The sequence below is a fragment of the Panulirus ornatus genome, chromosome 20, assembly GCF_036320965.1.
Source record: "Panulirus ornatus isolate Po-2019 chromosome 20, ASM3632096v1, whole genome shotgun sequence".
Lineage (NCBI taxonomy): Eukaryota > Metazoa > Arthropoda > Malacostraca > Decapoda > Palinuridae > Panulirus > Panulirus ornatus.
The window spans coordinates 58,372,133-58,396,047 of record NC_092243.1 but is presented as its reverse complement, the minus strand read 5'-3'; the positions used below and the strand labels follow the sequence as shown (position 1 = coordinate 58,396,047).

Below are 23,915 nucleotides of genomic sequence, written 5' to 3'. Positions count from 1 at the left end.
ATGAGGGTGAGTAATGTGGCAGTGAAGGGTATAACTGGTGTACAGGGGTATCCAAACCAATTCAACACCCCTTCTGCTCTCAACCACACACTTTATATTTCCACACATCTCTTACCCTTTCATTACTTACTCGATCAAACCACCTCACACCATATACTGTCCTCAAAAATTTCATTTCCAACACATCCAGCCTCCTCTGTACAAGCTTATCCATAGCAAATGCCTTGCAACCATATAAAATTGTTGGAACCACTATTCCTTCAAACATACCCATTTTTGCTCTCCAAGATAATGTTCTCTCCTTTCACACATTCTTCACTGCTCCCAAAACCTTTGCCACCCTGTGACTCATTTCAGCTTCCAAGGCTCCATTTACTACTAAGTCCACTCCCAAGTATCGAAAACACTTTTCCTCCAATTTTTCTCCATTTAAACTTACATCAAAATAAACTTGTCCCTCAATCCTACTTAACCTAACAACCTTGCTCTTATTCACATTTACTCAACTTTCTCCTTTCACACACTTTTCCAAATTCAGTCACCAACTTCTGCAGCTTTTCCCTCAAATCAGCCACCAGTGCTGTATCATCGGCAAACAACATCTGACTCATTTCCACGGCCCTCTCATCCCCAACAGGCTGCATACTTACCCCTCTCTCCAAAACTCTTGCATTTATCTCACTAACCACCACATCCATAAACAAATCAAACAACCATGGGGACATCACACACCCCTGCCGCAGACCAACATTCACTGGGAACCAACACTCTCCTCTCTTCTTACTCACACACAACCCTTACATCCTTGGTAAAAACTTTTCACTGCTTATAGCAACTTAACACACACACCATAAACTCCTAAGACCTTCCACAAGGCATCTCTATCAACCCTATCATATGCCTTTTCCATATCCATAAATGCCTCCAGATCCATAAGCGCCACATACAAATCCATCCGTCTTTCCACCTATTTCTCGCACACATTCTTCAAAGCAAACACCTGACCCACACATCTTCTACCACTTCTGCTCTTCTACCACACTACTCTTCCCTCATCTGATGCTCCATACATGCCTTCACCCTCTCAATCAATACCCTCCCATTAATTACCCAAGAGTACTCAACAAACATATGCCTTTGTAGTTTGAACACTCACCTTTATCACATCTGCCTTTGTACAATGGCACTATGCATGCATTCTGCCAATCCTCGGGCACTTCACCATGATCCATACATACAGTGAATATCCTTACCAACCAATCAACAGCACAGTCAAGCCCTTTTTTAATAAATTCAACTGCAATACCATCCAAACCCACCGCCGTGCCAGATTTCATCTTCCACAAAGCTCTCACTACCTCTTCTCTCTTAACCATACCATTCTCCCTGACCCTCTCGCTTTGCACACCACCCCAACCAAAACACCCTACATCTGCCACTCTATCATCAAACACATTCAACACTCTTTCAGAATAGTCACTCCATTTCCTTCTCACTTCATCACTACCTGTTATTACTTCCCCCCCATTACCCCCTTCACAGATGTTCCCATTTGTTCTCTTGTCTCCCTGAAGTTTAAAGATACTCTCTCACCCCAGCTCTCATTTGCCCTCTTTTTCAACCCTTGCACCTTCCTCTTGACCTCTTGCCACATTCTTTTACACATCTACCAATCATTTGCACTCCGTCCTTGTATCGTCCAAACGCCTCTCTTTTCTCTTTCACTAACAACTATACTTCTTCATCCCACCACTCACAACTCTTTCTAATCTACCCACCTCCCATCTTTCTCATGCCACATGTATCTTTTGCACTTGCCATTACTGCTTCCCTAAATACATCCTATTCCTTAACCACCCCCCATGTCCTGGTACTTCCTCACATGAGTGTTCTTTCTAAGTTGACTTACTCTCACCACTTTCTTCTCCCAAACATTTTCTTTTCTGAAAACCTCTACAAGTCATCACCTTCGCCTCCACAAGATAATGATCAGACATCCCTCTAGCTGCCCTACCACTGGGGATAGGGGAGAAAGAATACTTCCCATGTATTCCCCGCATGTTGTCGAAAGCAACTGAAGGGGACAGGAGTAGGGGGCTGGAAACCCTCACCTCCTTTCATTTCAATTTCTAAAAGGGGAAACTGAAGAAGGAGTCAAGCAAAAAGTGCTCATCTTCCTTGAAGGCTCAAGATTGAGGTGTCTGAATGTGTATGAATGTAACCAAGGCAGGTAGTATGTTTGAGGAAAGAAACGTGGATGTTTTGGCTTTCAGTGAAATGAAGCTCAAGAGTAAAAGGGAAGAATGGTTTGGAAAAGTTTTGGGAGTAAAGTCAAGGGTTGGTGAGAGGACAAGAGTTAAGGAAGGAGTAGCACTAATCCTGAAGCTGGAGTAGTGGGAGTGTGTGACAGAGTGTAAGAAAGTAAATTCTAGATTGAGGTGTGTAAAACTGAAAGTGGTTGGAGAGAGTTATATTATATTCATTATACTTTGCTGCTGTCTCCCGCGTTGGAGAGAGATGGGTGATTATTGGTGCTTATGCACCTGGTCATGAAAGATCATAAGAGGCAAGTGTTAGGGAGCAGCTTGGATGCAATAGACCCACTATTAGTGATGGGTGATTTAAATGCGAAGGTGAGTAATGTGACTGTTAAGGGTATAATTGGTGAACATGGGGTATTCAGTGTTGTGAATGGAAATGGTAAAGAGCTTGTGGATTTGGGTGCTGGTTAAAAAAAAAAAAAAAAAAAATACACATGTATACATATGCGAGGAGGAAAGAGATGGTCAAAGGGCATTACTGGATTACGTGTATATTTATAGACATGTAAAAAAGAGACTTTTGGATGTTAATGTAAGTGTGTATGCATGTTTTTTCTTGTCATACGAAGTCGCTATCTTCAGCGTTAGCAAGGAAGTGCAAGGAAACAGACAAAAGAATGGCCCAACCCACCCACATATACATGTATATACATAAACACCCACACACGCACATATATGTACCAATACATTTCAACATATACATACATATACATACACAGACATATACATATATACACATGTAGAAATCCACACTTGCCTACATCCATTCTCATCACCATCCCACCACACTTGAAATGGCACCCCCCCCCCCACACACACATGCGCACGCACGAGGTAGTGCTAGGAAAAGGCAACAAAGGCCACATTCGTTCACACTCAGTCTCTAGCTGTCATGTGCAATGCACTGAAACCACAGCTCCCTTTCCTCATCCAGGCCACACAAAACTTTCCATGGTTTACCCCAGACGCTTCACATGCCCTTGTTCAATCCATTGACAGCAAGTCAACCCCCGGTAAACCACATCATTCCAATTCACCCTATTCCTTGCATGCCTTTCATCCTCCTGTATGTTCAAGCCTCAATCACTCAAAATCTTTTATACCCCATCTTCCACCTCCAATTTGGTCTCACACTTCTCATTCCCTCCACTTCTGACACATATATCCTCTTTGTCAATCTTTCCTCACTCATTCTCTCATTACGACCAAATCATTTCAATACACCCTCTTCTGCTCTTATCACCACCACACTCTTTTTATTGCCACACATCTCTCTTACCCTTTCATTACTTACTCAATCAAACCATCGCACACCACACATTACCCTAAAACATTTCGCTCACACTCAATCTCTATCTGTAATGTGTAATGCACCAAAACCACAGCTCCCTTTCCACATCCAGGCCCCACAGACTTTTCCATGGTTTACCCCAGATGCTTCAGATGCCCTGATTCAGTCCACCGATACTATGTCCACCCCAGTATACCACATCATTCCAATTCACTCTATTCCTTGCAAGCCTTTCACCCTCCTGTATGTTCATGCCCCGATCACTCAAAATCTTTTTCACTCCATCCTTCCACCTCCAATTTGGTCTCCCACTTCTTGTTCCCTCCATCTCTGACACATATATTCTCTTTGTCAATCTTTCCTCACTCATTCTCTCCATATGTACAAACCATTTCAACACACCCCCTTCTGCTCTCTCAACTACACTTTTTATTTCCACACACCTCTCTTATCCTTTCATTACATATGCGATCAAACCACCTCACACCACATATTGTCCTCAAACATTTCATTTCTAACACATCCACCCTCCTTCATACAACTCTATCTATAGCCCATGTCTAGCAACCATATAATATTGTTTGAACTACTATTCCTTCAAACATACCCATTTTTGCTATCCGAGATAACTTTCTCTCCTACACATTCTTCATCACTCCCAGAACCTTTGCCCCCTCCCCCACCCTGAGACTCACGTCTGCTTCCATGTTTCTAGTCGCTGCTATGTCCATTCCTAGATATCTAAAACACTCCACTTCCTCTAATTTTTCTCCATTCAAACTTACATCCCAATTTACTTGTCCCCCAACCCTATTGAACCTAATAACATTGATATGATTCACATCTACTCTCAACTTTCTCCTTCACACACATTTCCAAACTCAGCCACCAACTACTGCGGTTTCTCACACGAATCAGCCACAAGAGCTGTATCATCAGCAAATAACAACCGACTCACTTCCCAGGCCCTCTCATCCAGAACAGACTGCAAACTTGTCCCTCTCTCCAAAACTCGTACATTTACCTCCCTAACCACCTCATACATAAACAATTTAAGTAACCATGGGGACATCACACACCCCTGCTGCAGACTGATCTTCACTGGGAACCAATCACTCTCCTCTCTTCCTACTTGTACAGATGGTAAAAACTTTTCACTGCTTCTAGCAACTTACCTCCAACACCATAGACCCTAAACATCTTCCACAAAGCATCTATATCAACCCCATCACATGCCTTCCCCAGATCCATAAATGCTACATACAAATCCATCTGTTTTTCTATTTCTCACACACGTCCTTCAATGCAAACACCTGATCGACACATCCTCTACCACTTCTGAAACCACACTGATCTTCCCCAATCAGATGCTTTGTACATGCCTTCATCCTCTCAATCAATACCCTCCCAAACAATTTCCCAGGAACACTCAACAAACTTATGCCTCTGTAGTTTGAACAGTCACCTTTATTGTGAACTTCAGTGCTACCTCGCTGAAGAGAGCAGTGATGTTATCTCCTGTGGGGCGGGGTGGCGCCAGGAATAGATTAAAGGCAAGCAAGAATGCATATGTAAATGTGTATATATGTACATGTCTGTGTATGTATATGCATATATACATACATACATGTATATGTGTATATGTTGATATGTATATGTATGTGTAGTACGTGTATGGGCATTTATGTACATGCATGTGTATAAGAGTGCATGAGTCATTCTTCATTTATTGCCTGGTGTTACCTCGCTGAGTGGGAAACGGCAATCAAGTATAATAAATATAATAAATATATATTGTATGTGCATATATATTTTTTCTTTTTCTTTTTTTTGCTTTGTCGCTGTCTCCCGCGTTTGCGAGGTAGCGCAAGGAAACAGACGAAAGAAATGGCCCAACCCAACCCCATACACATGTATATACATACGCCCACACACGCAAATATACATACCTACACAGCTTTCCATGGTTAACCCCAGACACTTCACATGCCCTGATTCAATCCACTGACAGCACGTCAACCCCAGTATACCACATCGATCCAATTCACTCTATTCCTTGCCCTCCTTTCACCCTCCTGCATGTTCAGGCCCCGATCACACAAAATCTTTTTCACTCCATCTTTCCACCTCCAATTTGGTCTCCCACTTCTCCTCGTTCCCTCCACCTCCGACACATATATCCTCTTGGTCAATCTTTCCTCACTCATTCTCTCCATGTGCCCAAACCATTTCAAAAAACCCTCTTCTGCTCTCTCAACCACGCTCTTTTTATTTCCACACATCTCTCTTACCCTTACGTTACTTACTCGATCAAACCACCTCACACCACACATTGTCCTCAAACATCTCATTTCCAGCACATCCATCCTCCTGCGCACAACTCTATCCATAGCCCACGCCTCGCAACCATACAACATTGTTGGAACCACTATTCCTTCAAACATACCCATTTTTGCTTTCCGAGATAATGTTCTCGACTTCCACACATTCTTCAAGGCTCCCAGGATTTTCGCCCACTCCCCCACCCTATGATTCACTTCCGCTTCCATGGTTCCATCCGCTGCCAGATCCACTCCCAGATATCTAAAACACTTTACTTCCTCCAGTTTTGCTCCATTCAAACTTACCTCCCAACTGACTTGACCCTCAACCCTACTGTACCTAATAACCTTGCTCTTATTCACATTTACTCTTAACTTTCTTCTTTCACACCCTTTACAAACTCAGTCACCAGCTTCTGCAGTTTCTCACATGAATCAGCCACCAGCGCTGTATCATCAGTGAACAACAACTGACTCACTTCCCAAGCTCTCTCATCCCCAACAGACTTCATATTTGCCCCTCTTTCCAAAACTCTTGCATTTACCTCCCTAACAACCCCATCCATAAACAAATTAAACAACCATGGAGACATCACACACCCCTGCCGCAAACCTACATTTACTGAGAACCAATCACTTTCCTCTCTTCCTACACGTACACATGCCTTACATCCTCGATAAAAACTTTTCACTGCTTCTAACAACTTGCCTCCCACACCATATATTCTTAATACCTTCCACAGAGCATCTCTATCAACTCTATCATATGCCTTCTCCAGATCCATAAATGCTACATACAGATCCATTTGCTTTTCTAAGTATTTCTCACATACATTCTTCAAAGCAAACACCTGATCCACACATCCTCTACCACTTCTGAAACCACACTGCTCTTCCCCAATCTGATGCTCTGTACATGCCTTCACCCTCTCAATCAATACCCTCCCATATAATTTACCAGGAATACTCAACAAACTTATACCTCTGTAATTTGAGCACTCACTCTTATCCCCTTTGCCTTTGTACAATGGCACTATGCACGCATTCCGCCAATCCTCAGGCACCTCACCATGAGTCATACATACATTAAATAACCTTACCAACCAGTCAATAATACAGTCACCCCCTTTTTTAATAAATTCCACTGCAATACCATCCAAACCTGCTGCCTTGCCGGCTTTCATCTTCCGCAAAGCTTTTACTACCTCTTCTCTGTTTACCAAATCATTTTCCCCAACCCTCTCACTTTGCACACCACCTCGACCAAAACACCCTATATCAGCCACTCTATCATCAAACACATTCAACAAACCTTCAAAATACTCACTCCATCTCCTTCTCACATCACCACTACTTGTTATCACCTCTCCATTTGCGCCCTTCACTGAAGTTCCCTTTTGCTCCCTTGTCTTACGCACTTTATTTACCTCCTTCCAGAACATCTTTTTATTCTCCCTAAAATTTAATGATACTCTCTCACCCCAACTCTCATTTGCCCTCTTTTTCACCTCTTGCAACTTTCTCTTGACCTCCTGTCTCTTTCTTTTATACATCTCCCACTCAATTGCATTTTTTCCCTGCAAAAATCGTCCAAATGCCTCTCTCTTCTCTTATATATATATATGTATGTGTATGAGAGTGGATGGGTCTTTCTTCGTCTGTCTCCTGGCACTAACATGGCTTTTAAGGAATGCTGGATGACACATATGGAAAATACAATTTCTTTCAAAGCTGAAAAAGTAATACAAAAGGTTATTTCAATACTTAATTTTGGGGAGATTACCGAAATCTTTTTATCATCCGAAACATAATTTTTCACTAATATTGTTTTAAGGAAATATTAATGCCAGATATAGAAAAAAAAACTTCTTTTTAGTCCTGAAAAGTAATACATCTGGCAATTTGAATATCGTTACTGTTTGAAGAAAACTAACACTTTTTGAAAACCGGCCTGAAAAATAATTGCACACTGAAAAGGTTAAAAGGCATCATACACTTTAAGAAAGTAATCGATAAGGGTATACCATCATCATAACCATAAATTAACAAAACCTGCTCCAACAACACAATATGCTTAAGGAAACAGCAAATGGTACAACTAAAAGATACACCTGGGAGTATGAAAAGGGTGTTGCTACAGATAACCACTTTAGATTTAACATTAATAAAAGAGCCATCAACTAAATTCACAAGGATGTGCCTGTCTGCACGCATGAATATGGTGGTGTGTGTCCACCCTCCTCACTAAGATCATGATGCCCTCTCTGCCTTGCCCTATGTGCATATGGGCAGGAAACACTTGCTGAGCTCTTAAACCCTTCAGCACTGTAACTCTTTCTTCAAGAAAAATTCTGTTCACATACCATGTACATCAATCTCCCTTAATTTTTTTCTAATTCTTATCATTCCAGGCAACAACACACCGTGCCTCTCTATAATTCCTTGCATCTCCCCAATCCTGAAAACTCCCTTTGCCATTAAGTGGTCCACAACAAAAACTATTATGATCCCCCACTTGACAGAAATTGCCTGAATATCTTGTGACAGTAGTGAGAAGAAATCTGTACCTAATAGCAAAGACTAACAATTATACTAATTATAAATCAGGAACATTTAAGCTAATGAAAATTCAACTTGACGACACTGAATGAGGTCTTCTGCCTACATTTACTTCCCAATCTAAAGGAGTAAAAGCATCAAGTGGTTTACCCTAATATACCCAAACAAAAGTTTTCAGACTGAATACTGTCATGAAAGTACATGAATTCTTAAAATACCACAGGAAAATAAGCTCAAAATTTCTTATTGTTGTATAACATCCTGATAAAAATCCTGGTTAACACAGGAAATGGCTATCAAATATGAAAATATACATAAATAGAAATTTAACAAGTAGACAAAAATGACATGTTGATAATAAAAATACAACACTTCCTTCTTGAATTTTCATGAACACTGAAGTTACCATGCACACATCAATATGGGAATAAGAAAATTTCTCTAAAGTATGAACTCTTTATGCTTTTGATTATCAGACTTCATAATCTTACAGAAATCATACAAATTATACCAAAATGTATTTATTTACACATGATGTAAATCAAATTTAGGTCAGAAAACTTTTCATACTGCATATGCCCCTGATGTATCATGAAGATATACCAAGATAATCGATACAATACAAAATTTTTGCTACATAAGGTTACTAATGCATATCATGTTATACTTTATCAAAGCCGTGTCCCACTACAACCTGGGAAAATGGGAAATAAGCATGAACCCCAGTTGCGAATTCTTAATGGTTTACTACAGTAATAATACATAAGATTTACTTTGGCTAATATCTTAATATACGGCAGATAACTACATCTTAATATATCATAAATATCTCCAATTTGATTATCTGTTTTTCATTCAAGAGGATTCTAATCTATCTGATGAGAGTATACAGTCAATGAAGTGGTATTCAATGCAGTCATATAAAAGACAGTAATGCAAGTAAAACTGCATTCGTTTAAAAGAAATATAAAGTCACATACAGATAATCAACAGCAACAAAATTTCATAATTGGGAAAACGAAATCAATGGTAAAATCAATAAACCAGTTTGGATAATACTAAAACAGGGTAAATCTACACAGTGCTATACATTTCCACTACACTGCAAGCAAGATAACAACAATAACCATGCGAGAGAGAGCAACACACCATGTCCATAAGAGGGGTATGCAGCAGGAGTTACTGTGGCTCCTATCTGGACCCCTTGAACAACGTGAACCCTTTGTGGAACATACAAAGGGGCCACAGGCACCTCACCAGCTGTGGACGGTAAATATATTTCTTTTTAATAGGAAAAACAATCTACTCAAAAATTTTCTAATCCTGTCCTAAATCATTCTTTAAATACAATATCTATCCACAGAAAAAAAATACAATGAAGAAGGTACTAAATCCAAGAAACGGACATGAATAAAATATAAGACAACACTTCCAAACACCAGAAATAAATAGCATCTTATTTCTTCTTCTTTTTTCTTATCAATGGCATGAATAAAGGGAGGATATTATTGCTATATCAAAAGGAATCTGTCATCATCTAGTAAAATTTGAGGTATTTAGTGCTTTCGTAACCACAACTATTCCAAGATATTCCCATTTCATACATATTCTATTTGTTAAGAATACCTTTCAAAAATTTTAAACGCATTGTGTTTGTAAGGCAGTAGGCTGTGGACAGTATCTGCCCAAGAAAGTTCTACTGTCATGTGTCTGGAGTGTAATAGTTGTGCCTGGAACCATTTTACACCCTCTATGTGAGGACTGCTAGATCATTCCATCCTTAATTTCATGGAGTAGATCAAGTAAATAAGCCTCCACAACATTCACTCACATCCTCAACATGTGCCAAGCATGTCAACGTGATAAATGAACTTCCACACGTACTAGAATATTTGTTATTTTCTTACTTTACCCTCTAAAGTGATTCATCAACAGAAACAATGTCTCCATTCATATCATCCCTATACATGATATATTTCTACTGCATTCAATCCTGAATCATTCCTCTAACAACTTTGTCTTAAATACCCATATCCCTAATCAATTTGCTTAATGTATCTCAAACTCTTTTATGGTATACCTTGAACTTTTGAATGTACTACTACATAATTTCTTAATTGGCCTACCATCCTTCACATGATCTACATTAATATACTATGACTACTATATAATTTCTTAATTGGCCTCCCATCCTTCACATGATCTACATTAATATACTATCTTTAAAGCCTTTCAATCATTTGTCTTTCTAATGACTTCTTCACATGACATAACCTTCTCACAACTTCATTCTCAATCTTCTTATTCTAACTATATTATGTAAATTATCCACCTCTCCTGTTTTTTTTTTTACCTATCCTGACTTTTAAATAATTGGGTTCACAGCCATAAATCACTGATGGGACAAATACTAAACAGAAATACAAAAGCATTCAAACAGCAACAGACTACTAAATCCTTTCAAGGATGTTTGTTTTAGTGGAAGATATCAGAAACTCAGATCAGCATGGTAAAGTTAGAAAGTATACAGATGATTCAAAGAGACTATCCTGCACATTGTCAATGTGACTTAAGGTGATAATAATGCAAGTCATGGATGTGAAGCAAAATATCTATCAAGTCTATTCTTAAACGCTACATTAGTTTTGCTTTCAACCACTCTTAATTGACAAATCGTTCCATAAGTTAAGAATGCTGTCGAAAAGAAAGTACTTCAACTCATTTAAAGTAAAATGTACACCATGATTTTGTATCTACTCCTGCAAGCAAAATCAGACAAAGCAAGTCTTTAGCAACTTGATAGACCAAGATTATCGAAACCTATGATAATTTTGAATACTTGCATTAGATCACTTTTTAGCCTCCTCTCTTCTAAGCTAAACAGATTCAAGTCACTTCATCTACTCTTGTAAAATTTGTTTCTCAGCCCAGGAATCATCTTGGTAGCTCAACGCTGCATCCCTCTATTCTGTCTATGCCTTTTATAGGTAAGGTGACCAAAACTGAACATAATATTCAAGATGGGGACAAACCAATGCACTGTAAAGAGTAAGGATGATTTCCCTGGACTTAAATTCAAAGACCCTAGGAATGAATCCAATAATTTTGTTTGCTCTTTTCATTGCTTCTGTGCACTGACTATTACTTTTAGATCACCAGAGATTATTACAGTCAAGTCTTTTTCCTCACTTGCCCTTTCCAGTTCAAGGGAAATCATACTAGAGCTTGGCTTTTTGTTTTTGTTACTGATATGTAAAACATACTGACAAGTTCATTTGTAGATCTATTTCTCTGCTTTGTAACATCATCAAATCATCAAATCTTCCAATGCAGCCTATTATCAATATCAAAGGGGATAAGAGTGAGTGCTCAAATTACAGAGGTATAAGTTTGTTGAGTATTCCTGGGAAATTATATAGGAGGGTATTGATTGAGAGGGTGAAGGCATGTACAGAGCATCAGATTGGGGAAGAAGGTGTGGTTTCAGAAGTGGTAGAGGATGTGTGGATCAGGTGTTTGCTTTGAAGAATGTATGTGAGAAATACTTAGAAAAGCAAATGGATTTGTATGTAGCATTTATGGATCTGGAGAAGGCATATGAGAGAGTTGATAGAGATGCTCTGTGGAAGGTATTAAGAATATATGGTGTGGGAGGCAAGTTGTTAGAAGCAGTGAAAAGTTTTTATCGAGGATGTAAGGCATGTGTACATGTAGGAAGAGAGGAAAGTGATTGGTTCTCTGTGAATGTAGGTTTGCGGCAGGGGTGTGTGATGTCTCCATGGTTGTTTAATTTGTTTATGGATGGGGTTGTTAGGGAGGTGAATGCAAGAGTTTTGGAAAGTGGGGCAAATATGAAGTCTGTTGGGGATGAGAGAGCTTGGGAAGTGAGTCAGTTGTTGTTTGCTGATGATACAGCGCTGGTGGCTGATTCATGTGAGAAACTGCAGAAGCTGGTGACTGAGTTTGGTAAAGTGTGTGAAAGAAGAAAGTTAAGAGTAAATGTGAATAAGAGCAGGGTTATTAGGTACAGTAGGGTTGAGGGTCAAGTCAATTGGGAGGTAAGTTTGAATGGAGAAAAACTGGAGGAAGTAAAGTGTTTTAGATATCTGGGAGTGGATCTGGCAGCGGATGGAACCATGAAAGCGGAAGTGAATCATAGGGTGGGGGAGTGGGCGAAAATCCTGGGAGCCTTGAAGAATGTGTGGAAGTCGAGAACATCATCCCGGAAAGCAAAAATAGGTATGTTTGAAGGAATAGTGGTTCCAACAATGTTGTATGGTTGCGAGGCGTGGGCTATGGATAGAGTTGTGCGCAGGAGGGTGGATGTGCTGGAAATGAGATGTTTGAGGACAATGTGTGGTGTGAGGTAGTTTGATCGAGTAAGTAACGTTAGGGTAAGTGAGATGTGTTGAAATAAAAAGAGTATGGTTGAGAGAGCAGAAGAGGGTGTTTTGAAATGGTTTGGGCACATGGAGAGAATGAGTGAGGAAAGATTGACTAAGAGGTTATATGTGTCAGAGGTGGAGGGAACGAGGAGAAGTGGGAGACCAAATTGGAGGTGGAAAGATGGAGTGAAAAAGATTTTGAGTGATCGGGGCATGAACATGCAGGAGGGTGAAAGGCGGGCAAGGAGTAGAGTGAATTGGATCGATGTGGTATACCGGGGTCGACGTGCTGTCAATGGATTGAATCTGGGCATGTGAAGCATCTGGGGTAAACCATGGAAAGTTCTGTGGGGCCTGGATGTGGAAAGGGAGCTGTGGTTTCAGGCATTATTGCATGACACCTAGAGACTGAGTGTGAACAAATGGGGCCTTTGTTGTCTTTTCCTAGCACTACCTCGCACACATGAGGGGGGAGGGGGATGTTATTCCATGTGTGGCGAGGTGGCGATGGGAATGAATAAAGGCAGTGTGAATTGTGTGCATGTGTATATATGTATGTCTGTGTGTGTATATATATGTGTACATTTGAGATGTATGGGTATGTATATTTGCGTGTGTGGACGTGTATGTATATACATGTGTAGGGGGTGGGTTGGGCCATTTCTTTCGTCTGTTTCCTTGCGCTACCTCGCAAACACAGGGGGCAGCAACAAAGCAAAATAAATAAATAAATAATATGAGAAAGAGAGCTGGTCCCAAGATTGATCCTTCTGGCACTCCACTAGTTAAGTCTAACCATTCTGAGGCTTGACCATTAATGACAACTCTCTTTCTTTACTGCCAGTCAACCTATTTCCCATCTGTCGAAGTGCAACCCTATCAATACCATATGACAATTTCACCTTTTTCCCCCACTAACCAGAGCTTGCAGAGCACCTCCAATTTTCATGCTCTACATGTTTGTATTCAATTTCGACTTTCCTTCAATCACCTTCACAAAACATACCTCCCAAATTTCCATGACTTCTAGCTCTTAAATATGCAAGTTGATCTCACAATCTAACCACTCTTCCCTTTCAAAAACGAGCATCTTACTTTTTATTTGCATGAATATTTGGTATCCTACTTTTATATACATCAAACCAGTTTAATAATCTATTCATCTCTTCCCTGACTTGGCTAGAAACACAGAATTCTCTGCTTATAAAAACTGTAACGTCTTCCATTCTGTTTCTAAATGGTTATGTACTTGCATCACAATCATCTCATCTCTCTCCTATCTAGTGCAATATACTACCATCAATAAAAGTATTAAATAACCATGGAGACACCACAAACCTTTGACTCTCTCCCACAATTATTTTCTACCCATTCATACCATCACTTATTCTTATACAGGTTGAAAATCCATTCTCCGAAATTCTGAAAACAAAAGTAAACTTTTCAGACAGTGTCATGCCTAACAGGCCCAATTTGCCCACCAAAGCTAGCTAAGCCAGTTCTATGTCAGTAACTGCATTATTCTGATATTTCTGTGCATAATCATTTTGTGCTTTTTGATTGTGAATTTCCTTAGAAATCTCAAAACAATTACAAATAACCCTAAGGGTAACAGAAAGAAAAAAAAAAGCACCTCATGTAATCAATAACAATGACAGTGAAGTTACAACAAATTTTATTTTCTTAAGTCAACTAACTGAGAAGTATGGGGTGGGAACAACCATCATATATGATTTAAAGAGACAGACAGATAATTTGTTAAAGTTTTATGCTTAACAAGGACATAAATTAATGAAAAACAAGAAAATATTCCATGGAGTGAAAAATGAATATCTTGATAGTGAGCTGAAAGAATGGATTCATCAGCACAGGAGTAAGCATATGCTGCTGAATGGATTACTGATGTAGGTTTGCGGCAGGGGTGTGTGATGTCTCCATGGTTGTTTAATTTGTTTATGGATGGGGTTGTTAGGGAGGTAAATGCAAGAGTCTTGGAAAGAGGGGCAAGTATGAAGTCTGTTGGGGATGAGAGAGCTTGGGAAGTGAGTCAGTTGTTGTTCGCTGATGATACAGCGCTGGTGGCGGATTCATGTGAGAAACTGCAGAAGCTGGTGACGGAGTTTGGTAAAGTGTGTGGAAGAAGAAAGTTAAGAGTAAATGTGAATAAGAGCAAGGTTATTAGGTACAGTAGGGTTGAGGGTCAAGTCAATTGGGAGGTGAGTTTGAATGGAGAAAAACTGGAGGAAGTGAAGTGTTTTAGATATCTGGGAGTGGATCTGTCAGCGGATGGAACCATGGAAGCGGAAGTGGATCATAGGGTGGGGGAGGGGGCGAAAATTTTGGGAGCCTTGAAAAATGTGTGGAAGTCGAGAACATTATCCCGGAAAGCAAAAATGGGTATGTTTGAAGGAATAGTAGTCCCAACAATGTTGTATGGTTGCGAGGCGTGGGCTATGGATAGAGTTGTGCGCAGGAGGATGGATGTGCTGGAAATGAGATGTTTGAGGACAATGTGTGGTGTGAGGTGGTTTGATCGAGTAAGTAACGTAAGGGTAAGAGAGATGTGTGGAAATAAAAAGAGCGTGGTTGAGAGAGCAGAAGAGGGTGTTTTGAAATGGTTTGGGCACATGGAGAGAATGAGTGACGAAAGATTGACCAAGAGGATATATGTGTCGGAGGTGGAGGGAACGAGGAGAAGAGGGAGACCAAATTGGAGGTGGAAAGATGGAGTGAAAAGGATTTTGTGTGATCGGGGCCTGAACATGCAGGAGGGTGAAAGGAGGGCAAGGAATAGAGTGAATTGGAGCGATGTGGTATACAGGGGTTGACGTGCTGTCAGTGGATTGAATCAAGGCATGTGAAGCGTCCGGGGTAAACCATGGAAAGCTGTGTAGGTATGCCTATTTGCGTGTGTGGACGTGTGTATGTACATGTGTATGGGGAGGGTTGGGCCATTTCTTTCGTCTGTTTCCTTGCGCTACCTCGCAAACGCGGGAGACAGCGACAAAGTATAAAAAAAAAAAAAAAAAAAAAAAAAAATAATCAAGCAAATATAAAATAAAGAACTAAATATTGAAGATTGAAGCATCACTAACTACTCAGCATTTGGTTCCAGAAATTGAAGAAGCATCATTGTTTATAACATCTGAGAGTTTGTGGTGATACAGCTTTTGCTGATCAAGAGGCAGCAAAAAGCTACACTGTTAAGTTAGGAAAGATAATTCTAGATGAAAACCTTAAAATGTGGACAAAACCTCCTTGTTCTGGTGCTACATTCCTAGTAAAACTCTAACAACAGCTGATGAGAAGACTCCAACACGAATAAAGGACACTAAAGACAGGCTGACTATTCTTGGATGTACAAATAAGCAGAGCATCCACAAATGTAGAATTGCAGTGACCATAAGCAAACACCTGAAGTGCTTTAAGGGTGAACAAACCTTACCTGTTAGAATTAAGCAAATAAGAAAGTGTGGATATCCAGGGACTTGTTTTCTGATTGGTTCCATTATTACTTTGTACAGGAGGCAAGTGCTCACTCTCAGCATGCTTGACCAGAAGATGTTACAAGATGTTATTATTCCTTAACAACTGTTCAGCATATCCCCCTGCTGAATTTCTTTCGAAGATTATTTTTGCCATTTACTCCCCCCCCCCAAGTGCAACATCTTCAATTCAGAGATGTGACAAAGGAATTTTATGGGTATTTAAAAACAAATGTATTAACTATTCTTTAACAATATGCATGCTTCAGTGAACCGAGACATGAGGGTGACAGGCTTCCAAAAAAGATTAGCATTAAAGATAACATCTATGCAGCAGCAAATGCTTCGCTGTACTTAAAACCACTCTTGCAAACACTTGCCACAATGTTTGGCCAACAACGTTGTTCTTGAGAACACATTCATCAAATCAAACACCTGATACTCACATAATCTACCACATCTGAAACCATACTGTGAGTGGACATGTCCTTGCTCATCGGTTTCCCAGCGCTAACATTGGAAACAGTGATCAAGGATGAACTTTTCTTGTGCATATTTACCTTTTCCCACATTAGCAAGTAGTTAGTGTCAAGAATGGATGACCAAGCCTAAGAAGTAAAAATCCTCTCTCTTGGCCCATATATCCGTTCCATTTTTTTGAAAAGTAAAACAGGAGGGGAGAATTTCCAGCCCCCTGCTTCCACTCCTTTTAGTCACCTTCTAAGACACATAAAGAAAACATGAGATGTATTCTTTCTCCCATATCCCCAGGGATGTCTCCATGGTTGTTTAATTTGCTTATGGATGGGGTGGTTAGGGAAGTGAATGCAAGAGTTTTGGAGAGAGAGGCAAGTATGCAGTTTTAGGTGAGAAAGAATACTTCCCACGTATCCCTGCATGTCTTAGAAGGTGACTAAAAGGGGAGGGAGCAGGGGGCTGGAAATCCTCCCCTCTTGTTTTTAATTTTCCAAAAGAAGGAACAGGAGGCCAAGTAAGGATTTCCCTCAAAGGCTCAGTCCTCTGTTCTTAACGCTACCTCGCTAACACGGGAAAAGGCGAATAGTATGAAAAACTGGAGGAAGAGAAGTGTTTTGGATATCTGGGAGTGGATTTAGCAGCGGATGGAACCATGGAAGAGGAAGTGAGTCGCAGGGTGGGGGAGGGGGCAAAGTTTCTGGGAGCGTTGAATAGGTGGAAGGCAAGAATGTTATCTCGGAAAGCAAAAATGGGTATGCTTGAAGGAATAGCGATTCCAACAATGTTATATGGTTGCAAGGCATGGGCTATAGATAAGGTTGTGTGGAGGACGGTGGGTGTGTTGGAAATGAGATGTTTGAGGACATTATGTGGTGTGAGGTAGTTTGATCAAGTAAGTAATGAAAGGGTAAGAGAGATGTGTGGTAATAAAAAGACAGTGGTTGAGAGAGCAGAAGAGGATGTATTGAAATGATTTGGTCACATGGAGAAAATGAGTGAGGAAAGATTGACAAAGAGGATATATGTGTCAGAGGTGGAGGGAACGAGAAGTGGGAGACCAAATTGGAGGTGGAAGGATGAAGTGAAAAAGATTTTGAGTGATCGGGGTCTGAAAATGCAGGAGGGTGAGAGGCGCGCAAGGAATAGAGTGAATTGGAATGATGTGGTATACTTGGGTGGACGGGCTGTCAATGGATTGAACCAGGGAATGTGAAGCGTGTGGGGTAAACCATTGAAAGCTTTGTGGGGCCTGGATGTGGAAAGGGAGCTGTGGTTTTGGGCAATCTTTCCTCATTCATTCTATCCATGTGACCAAACCATCTCAAAACACCCTCTTATGCTCTCTCAACCACACTCTTTTTATTACTACACATCTCTCTTACCCTTTCATTTCCAGCACATCCACCCTCCTCTACACAACTCTATCTATAGCCCACGCCTCGCAACCATACAACATTGTCGGAACTACTATTCCTTCAAACATACCTATTTTTGCTTTCCGAGATAATGTTCTCGCCTTCCACACATTTTTCAATGCTCCAAGAACTTTCGCCCCTTCCCCGCTCTATGACTTACTTCCGCTTCCATGGTTCCATCCGCTGCCAAATCCACTCCCAGATATCTAAAACACTTAACTTCCTCTAGTTTTTCTCCATTCAAACTTACCTCACAATTGACTTGTCCCTCAACCCTACCGTACCTAATAACCTTGCTCTTATTCACATTTACTCTCAGCTTTCTTCTTTCACACACTTTACCAAACTTGGTCACCAGCTTCTGCAGTTTCTCATCCGAATCAGCCACCAACACTGTATCATTAGCGAACAACAACTGACTCACTTTCCAAGCTCTCTCATCCACAACAGACTTCATACTTGCCCCTCTTTCCAAAACTCTTGCATTCACCTCCCTAACAACCCCATTCATAAACAAATTAAACAGACATATCACATCCCTGCTGCAAACCAACATTCACTGAGAACCAATCACATTCCTCTCTTCCTACTCGTACACATGCCTTCCATCCTCGATAAAAACTTTTCACTGCTTCTAACACCTTGCCTCCCACACCATATATTCTTAATATCTACCACAGAGCATCTCTATGAACTCTATCATATGCCTTCTCCAGATCCATAAATGCTACATACAGATCCATCTGCTTTTCTAAGTATTTCTCACATACATTCTTCAAAGCAAACACCTGATCCACACATCCTCTACCACTTCTGAAACCACATTGCTCTTCCCCAATCTGATGCTCTGTACATGCCCTCACCCTCTCAATCAATACCTTCCTATATAATTTCCCAGGAATACTCAACAAACTTATACCTCTGAAATTTGAGCACTCACCTTTATCCCCTTTGCCTTTGTACATTGGCACTATGCAAGCATTCTGCCAATCCTCAGGCACCTCACCATGAGTCATACATACATTAAATAACCTTACCAACCAGTCAACAACACAGTCAACCCCCTTTTTAATGAATTCCACTGCAATACCATCCAAACCCACTGCCTCGCCGGCTTTCATCCTCCGCAAAGCTTTTACTACCTCTTCTCTGTTTACCAAATCATTCTCCCTAAACTCTCACTTTGCACACCACCTCGACCAAAACACCCTATATCTGCCACTCTATCAAACACATTCAATAAACCTTCAAAATACTCACTTCGTCTCCTCACATCACCACTACTTGTTATCACCTCCCCATTCGCCCCCTTCACTGATGCTCCCATTTGTTCCCTTGTCTGACACACTTTATTTACCTCCTTCCAAAACATCTTTTTATTCTACCTAAAATTTAATGATACTCTCTCGCCCCAACTCTCATTTGCCCTCTTTTTCACCTCTTGCACCTTTCTCTTGACCTCCTGCCTCTTTCTTTTATACATCTCCCACTCATTTGCATTTTTTCCCAGCAAAAATCGTCCAAATGCCTCTCTCTTCTCTTTCACTATTAATCTTACTTCTTCATCCCACCACTCACTACATTTTCTAATTTGCCCACCTCCCACGCTTCTCATGCCACAAGTATCTTTTGCACAAGCCATCACTGCTTCCCTATATACATCCCATTCCTCCCCCACTCCCCTTACCTCCTTTGTTCTCACCTTTTTCCATTCTGTACTCAGTCTCTCCTGGTACTTCCTCACACAAATCTCCTTCCCAAGCTCACTTACTCTTACCACTCTCTTCACTTCAACATTCTCTCTTCTGTTCTGAAAACCTCTACAAATCTTCACCTTTGCCTCCACAAGATAATGATCAGACGTCCCTCCAGTTGCACCTCTCAGCATATTAACATCCAAAAGTCTCTCTTTCGCTCACCTATCAATTATCACATAATCCAATAATGCGCTCTGGCCATCTCTCTTACTTACATACATATATTTATTTTTATCTCTCTTTTTAAACCAGGTATTCCCAATCACCAGTCCTTTTTCAGCACACAAATCTACAAGCTCTTCATTTCAATTTACAATACTGAACACCCCATGTACACCAATCATTCCCTCAACTGCCATATTACTCACCTTTGCATTCAAATCACCCATCACCATAACCCGGTCTCGTGCATGAAAACTACTAGCACAATCACTCAGCTGCTCCCAAAACACTTGCCTCTCATGATCTTTCTTCTCATGCCCAGGTGCATAGACTCCAATAATCACCCATCTCTCTTTATCCACTTTCAGTTTTACCCATATCAATCTTGAGTTTACTTTCTTACATTCTATCACATACTCCCACCACTCCTGTTTTAGTAGTAGTCCTACTCCTTCCCTTGTTCTTGTCCTCTCACCAAACCCTGACTTTACTCCCAAGACATTCCCAAAGCACTCCTCCCCTTTACCCTTGAGCTTTGTTTCACTCAGAGCCAGAACATCCAGGTTCCTTTCCTCAAACATACCACCTATCTCTCCTTTTTTTTTTCATCTTGGTTACATCCACGCTCATTTAGACACCCCAATCTGAGCCTTCGAGGAGGATGAGCACTCCCCACGTGACTCCTTCTTCTGTTTCCCCTTTTAGAAAGTTAAAATACAAGGAGGGGAGGGTTTCTAGCCCCCTCGCTCCTGTCCCCTTTAGTCGCCTTCTACAACACGTGAGGAATGCGTGGGAACTATTCTTTCTCCTCTATCCCCAGCAAGTGGGTTTGGATGGCATTGCAGTGGAATTTATTAAAAAAGGGGGTGACTGTATTGTTGACTGGTTGGTAAGGTTATTTAATGTATATATGATTCATAGTGAGGTGCCTGAGGATTGACGGAATGCTTGCATAGTGCCATTGTACAAAGGCAAAGGGGACAAAGATGAGTGCTCAAATTACAGAGGTATAAGTTTGTTGAGTATTCCTGGGAAATTATATGGGAGGGTATTGATTGAGAGGGTGAAGGCATGTACAGAGCATCAGATTAGGGAAGAGCTGTGTGGTTTCAGAAGTGGTAGAGGATGTGTGGATCAGGTGTTTGATTTGAAGAATGTATGTGAGAAATACTTAGAAAAGCAAATGGATTTGTATGTAGCATTTATGGATCTGGAGAAGGCATATGACAGAGTTGATAGAGATGCTCTGTGGAAGGTATTAAGAATATATGGTGAGGGAGGCAAGTTGTTAGAAGCAGTGAAAAGTTTTTATCGAGGATGGAAGGCATGTGTACGTGCAGGAAGAGAGGAAAGTGATTGGTTCTCAGTGAATGTAAGGTTTGTGGCAGGGGTGCATGATGTCTCCATGGTGGTTTAATTTGTTTATGGATGGGGTTGTTAGGGAGGTGAATGCAAGAGTTTTGGAAAGAGGGGCAAGTATGTAGTCTGTTGTGGATGAGAGAGCTTGGGAAGTGAGTCAGTTGTTCTTCGCTGATGATACAGCATTGGTGGCTGATTCAGGTGAGAAACTGCAGAAGCTGGTAACTGAGTTTGGTAAAGTGTGTGAGAGAAGAAAGTTGAGAGTAAATGTGAAAAAGAGCAAGGTTATTAGGTACAATAGGGTTGAGGGACAAGTCAATTGGGAGGTAAGTTTGAATGGAGAAAAACTGGAGGAAGTGAAGTGTATTAAATATCTGGGAGTGGATCTGGCAGCAGATGGAACCATGGAAGCAAAAGTGAATCATAGGGTGGGGGAGAGGGCAAAAGTTCTGGGAGCCTTGAAGAATGTGTGGAAGTCGAGAACATTGTCTTGGAAAGCAAAAATGGGTATGTTTGAAGGAATAGTGGTTCCAACAATGATATATGGTTACAAGGTGTGGGCTATAGATAGAGTTGTGCGGAGGAGTATGGATGTGCTGGAAATGAGATGTTTGAGGGCAATATGTAGTGTGAGGTGGTTTGATCGAGTAAGTAATGAAAGGGTAAGAGAGATGTGTGGGAATAAAGTGTGTGGTTGAGAGAGCAGAAGAGGGTGTTTTGAAATGGTTTGGTCACATGGAGAGAATGAGCGAGGAAAGATTGACAAAGAGGATATATGTGTCAGAGGTGGAGGGAACGAAGAGAAGTGGGATACCAAATTGGAGGTGGAAGGACGGAGTGAAAAAGATTTTGAGTGATTGGGGCCTGAACATGCAGGAGGGTGAAAGGCGTGCAAGGAATAGAGTGAAATGGAACGATGTGGTATACCGGGATCGACATGCTGTCAATGGATTGAACCAGAGCATGTGAAACGTCTGGGGCAAACTATGGAAAGTTCTGTGGGTCCTGGATGTGGAAAGGAAGCTTTGGTTTTGGTGCATTATACATGACAGCTACAGGCCGAGTGTGAACGAATGGGGCTTTTGTTGTCTTTTCCTTGTGCTACCTCACACACATGCGGGGGGAGGGTTGATATTTCATGTGTGGCGGGGTGGCGACGGGAATGAATAAGGGCAGACAGTATGAATTATGTACATGTGTATATATGTATATGTCTGTGTGTGTATATATATGTATATAATGAGATGTATAGGTATGTATATGTGCATGTGTGGACGTGTAGGTATATACATGTGTATGTGGGTGGGTTGGGCCATTCTTTCATCTGTTTCCCTGCACTACCTCGCTAATGCTGGAGAAAGCGACAAAGTATAATAAAAAATATAAAATAAAAAATATATGAGCATATGAGTGGGTGGGCCATTCTTCATCAGATATAGATAAATAGCAGAGGGACAAACCTAAGCAACATCTAGCTTTTAACGTGATGTTTATGTTTTGGAGGCAATAGCGTGAGAACAAGAGAGCAAATGGAAGCACTAGTAAGGAGAGCAGGTGGGTAAAGCAGAGATGGAGTGGACTGTTCTGAGTCTTCTGAATATCTCTCATGATGTGGCAGAAGTGAGGGGGTTTTAGATATGGAGATGTATGGAGCACAAGTCATGACCATTGTGAAAAAAGAAGAGGTGGGGAAAGCCTTGCATAAGATAAAGTCTAGTTAAGGAGCTGGAGCGGATGGGATTGCAGATGAATTTCTCACAAAAGTAGGTAAGAGCATTGTTGACTGGTAAGGAAGAATGGTGACGGAGAGGGTAGTGGCATGTACAGACCAGGCTGAGGAGCAAAATGACTTCAGAAACAATAGAACAAGTTTGAAGCAGGAGTTTGCTTTGAAGTATTTCTGTGAACAAAACTTACAGAACAAGAGGGATATGTATTTGGCATTTCTGGATCTGGAGAAAGCACATGAGATAACTGATGGATAACTAACTACCAATCCCCTAAGTAAAAATAAAATGCTTACCTACCTTACACTTCAGCACCTTCTGCTCACAGATCCCTCCTACCTAACAAACACAACAATGAATATAAACGCATTCAGGCTGAAATGAACCAACAAGTACTAAACAACTGCCCTCAAGACTCAATCTTAACTACCACCCCAGCAGATATGCAATCATCTGAAACCACATTCTCCAAACAAATACAAGTCACACTTTCCCATCTATGCTCTGGACATCTCCCATACCTACAGCTACAAACACTTGCTTAACACATCCTTAGAGTCTTCACACCCATGAAGCATTTACCTAAGTGAAAATACTGAACACTTACTGCTGAAATATCCTCCACTTTTTCTATAGACAGATGAACACATTTCACT

General features: G+C 40.8%; 1 protein-coding gene across 3 annotated transcripts in view; it reads right to left on the bottom strand.

Moving 5' to 3' along the window:
- The window catches only part of LOC139756042 (lipopolysaccharide-induced tumor necrosis factor-alpha factor homolog), a 106,016-nt gene that overhangs the window by 51,668 nt on the left and 30,433 nt on the right, over nucleotides 1-23,915 (bottom strand). Inside the window, exon 2 of one of the 3 annotated variants that reach the window (XM_071675013.1) lies at nucleotides 9,642-9,752. The exons of the other annotated variants lie outside the window; for them this stretch is intronic. Coding sequence (XP_071531114.1) covers nucleotides 9,642-9,752 — 111 coding nt within the window. The remainder of the gene's footprint in view (nucleotides 1-9,641; nucleotides 9,753-23,915) is intronic. 3 annotated transcript variants of the gene reach the window in all.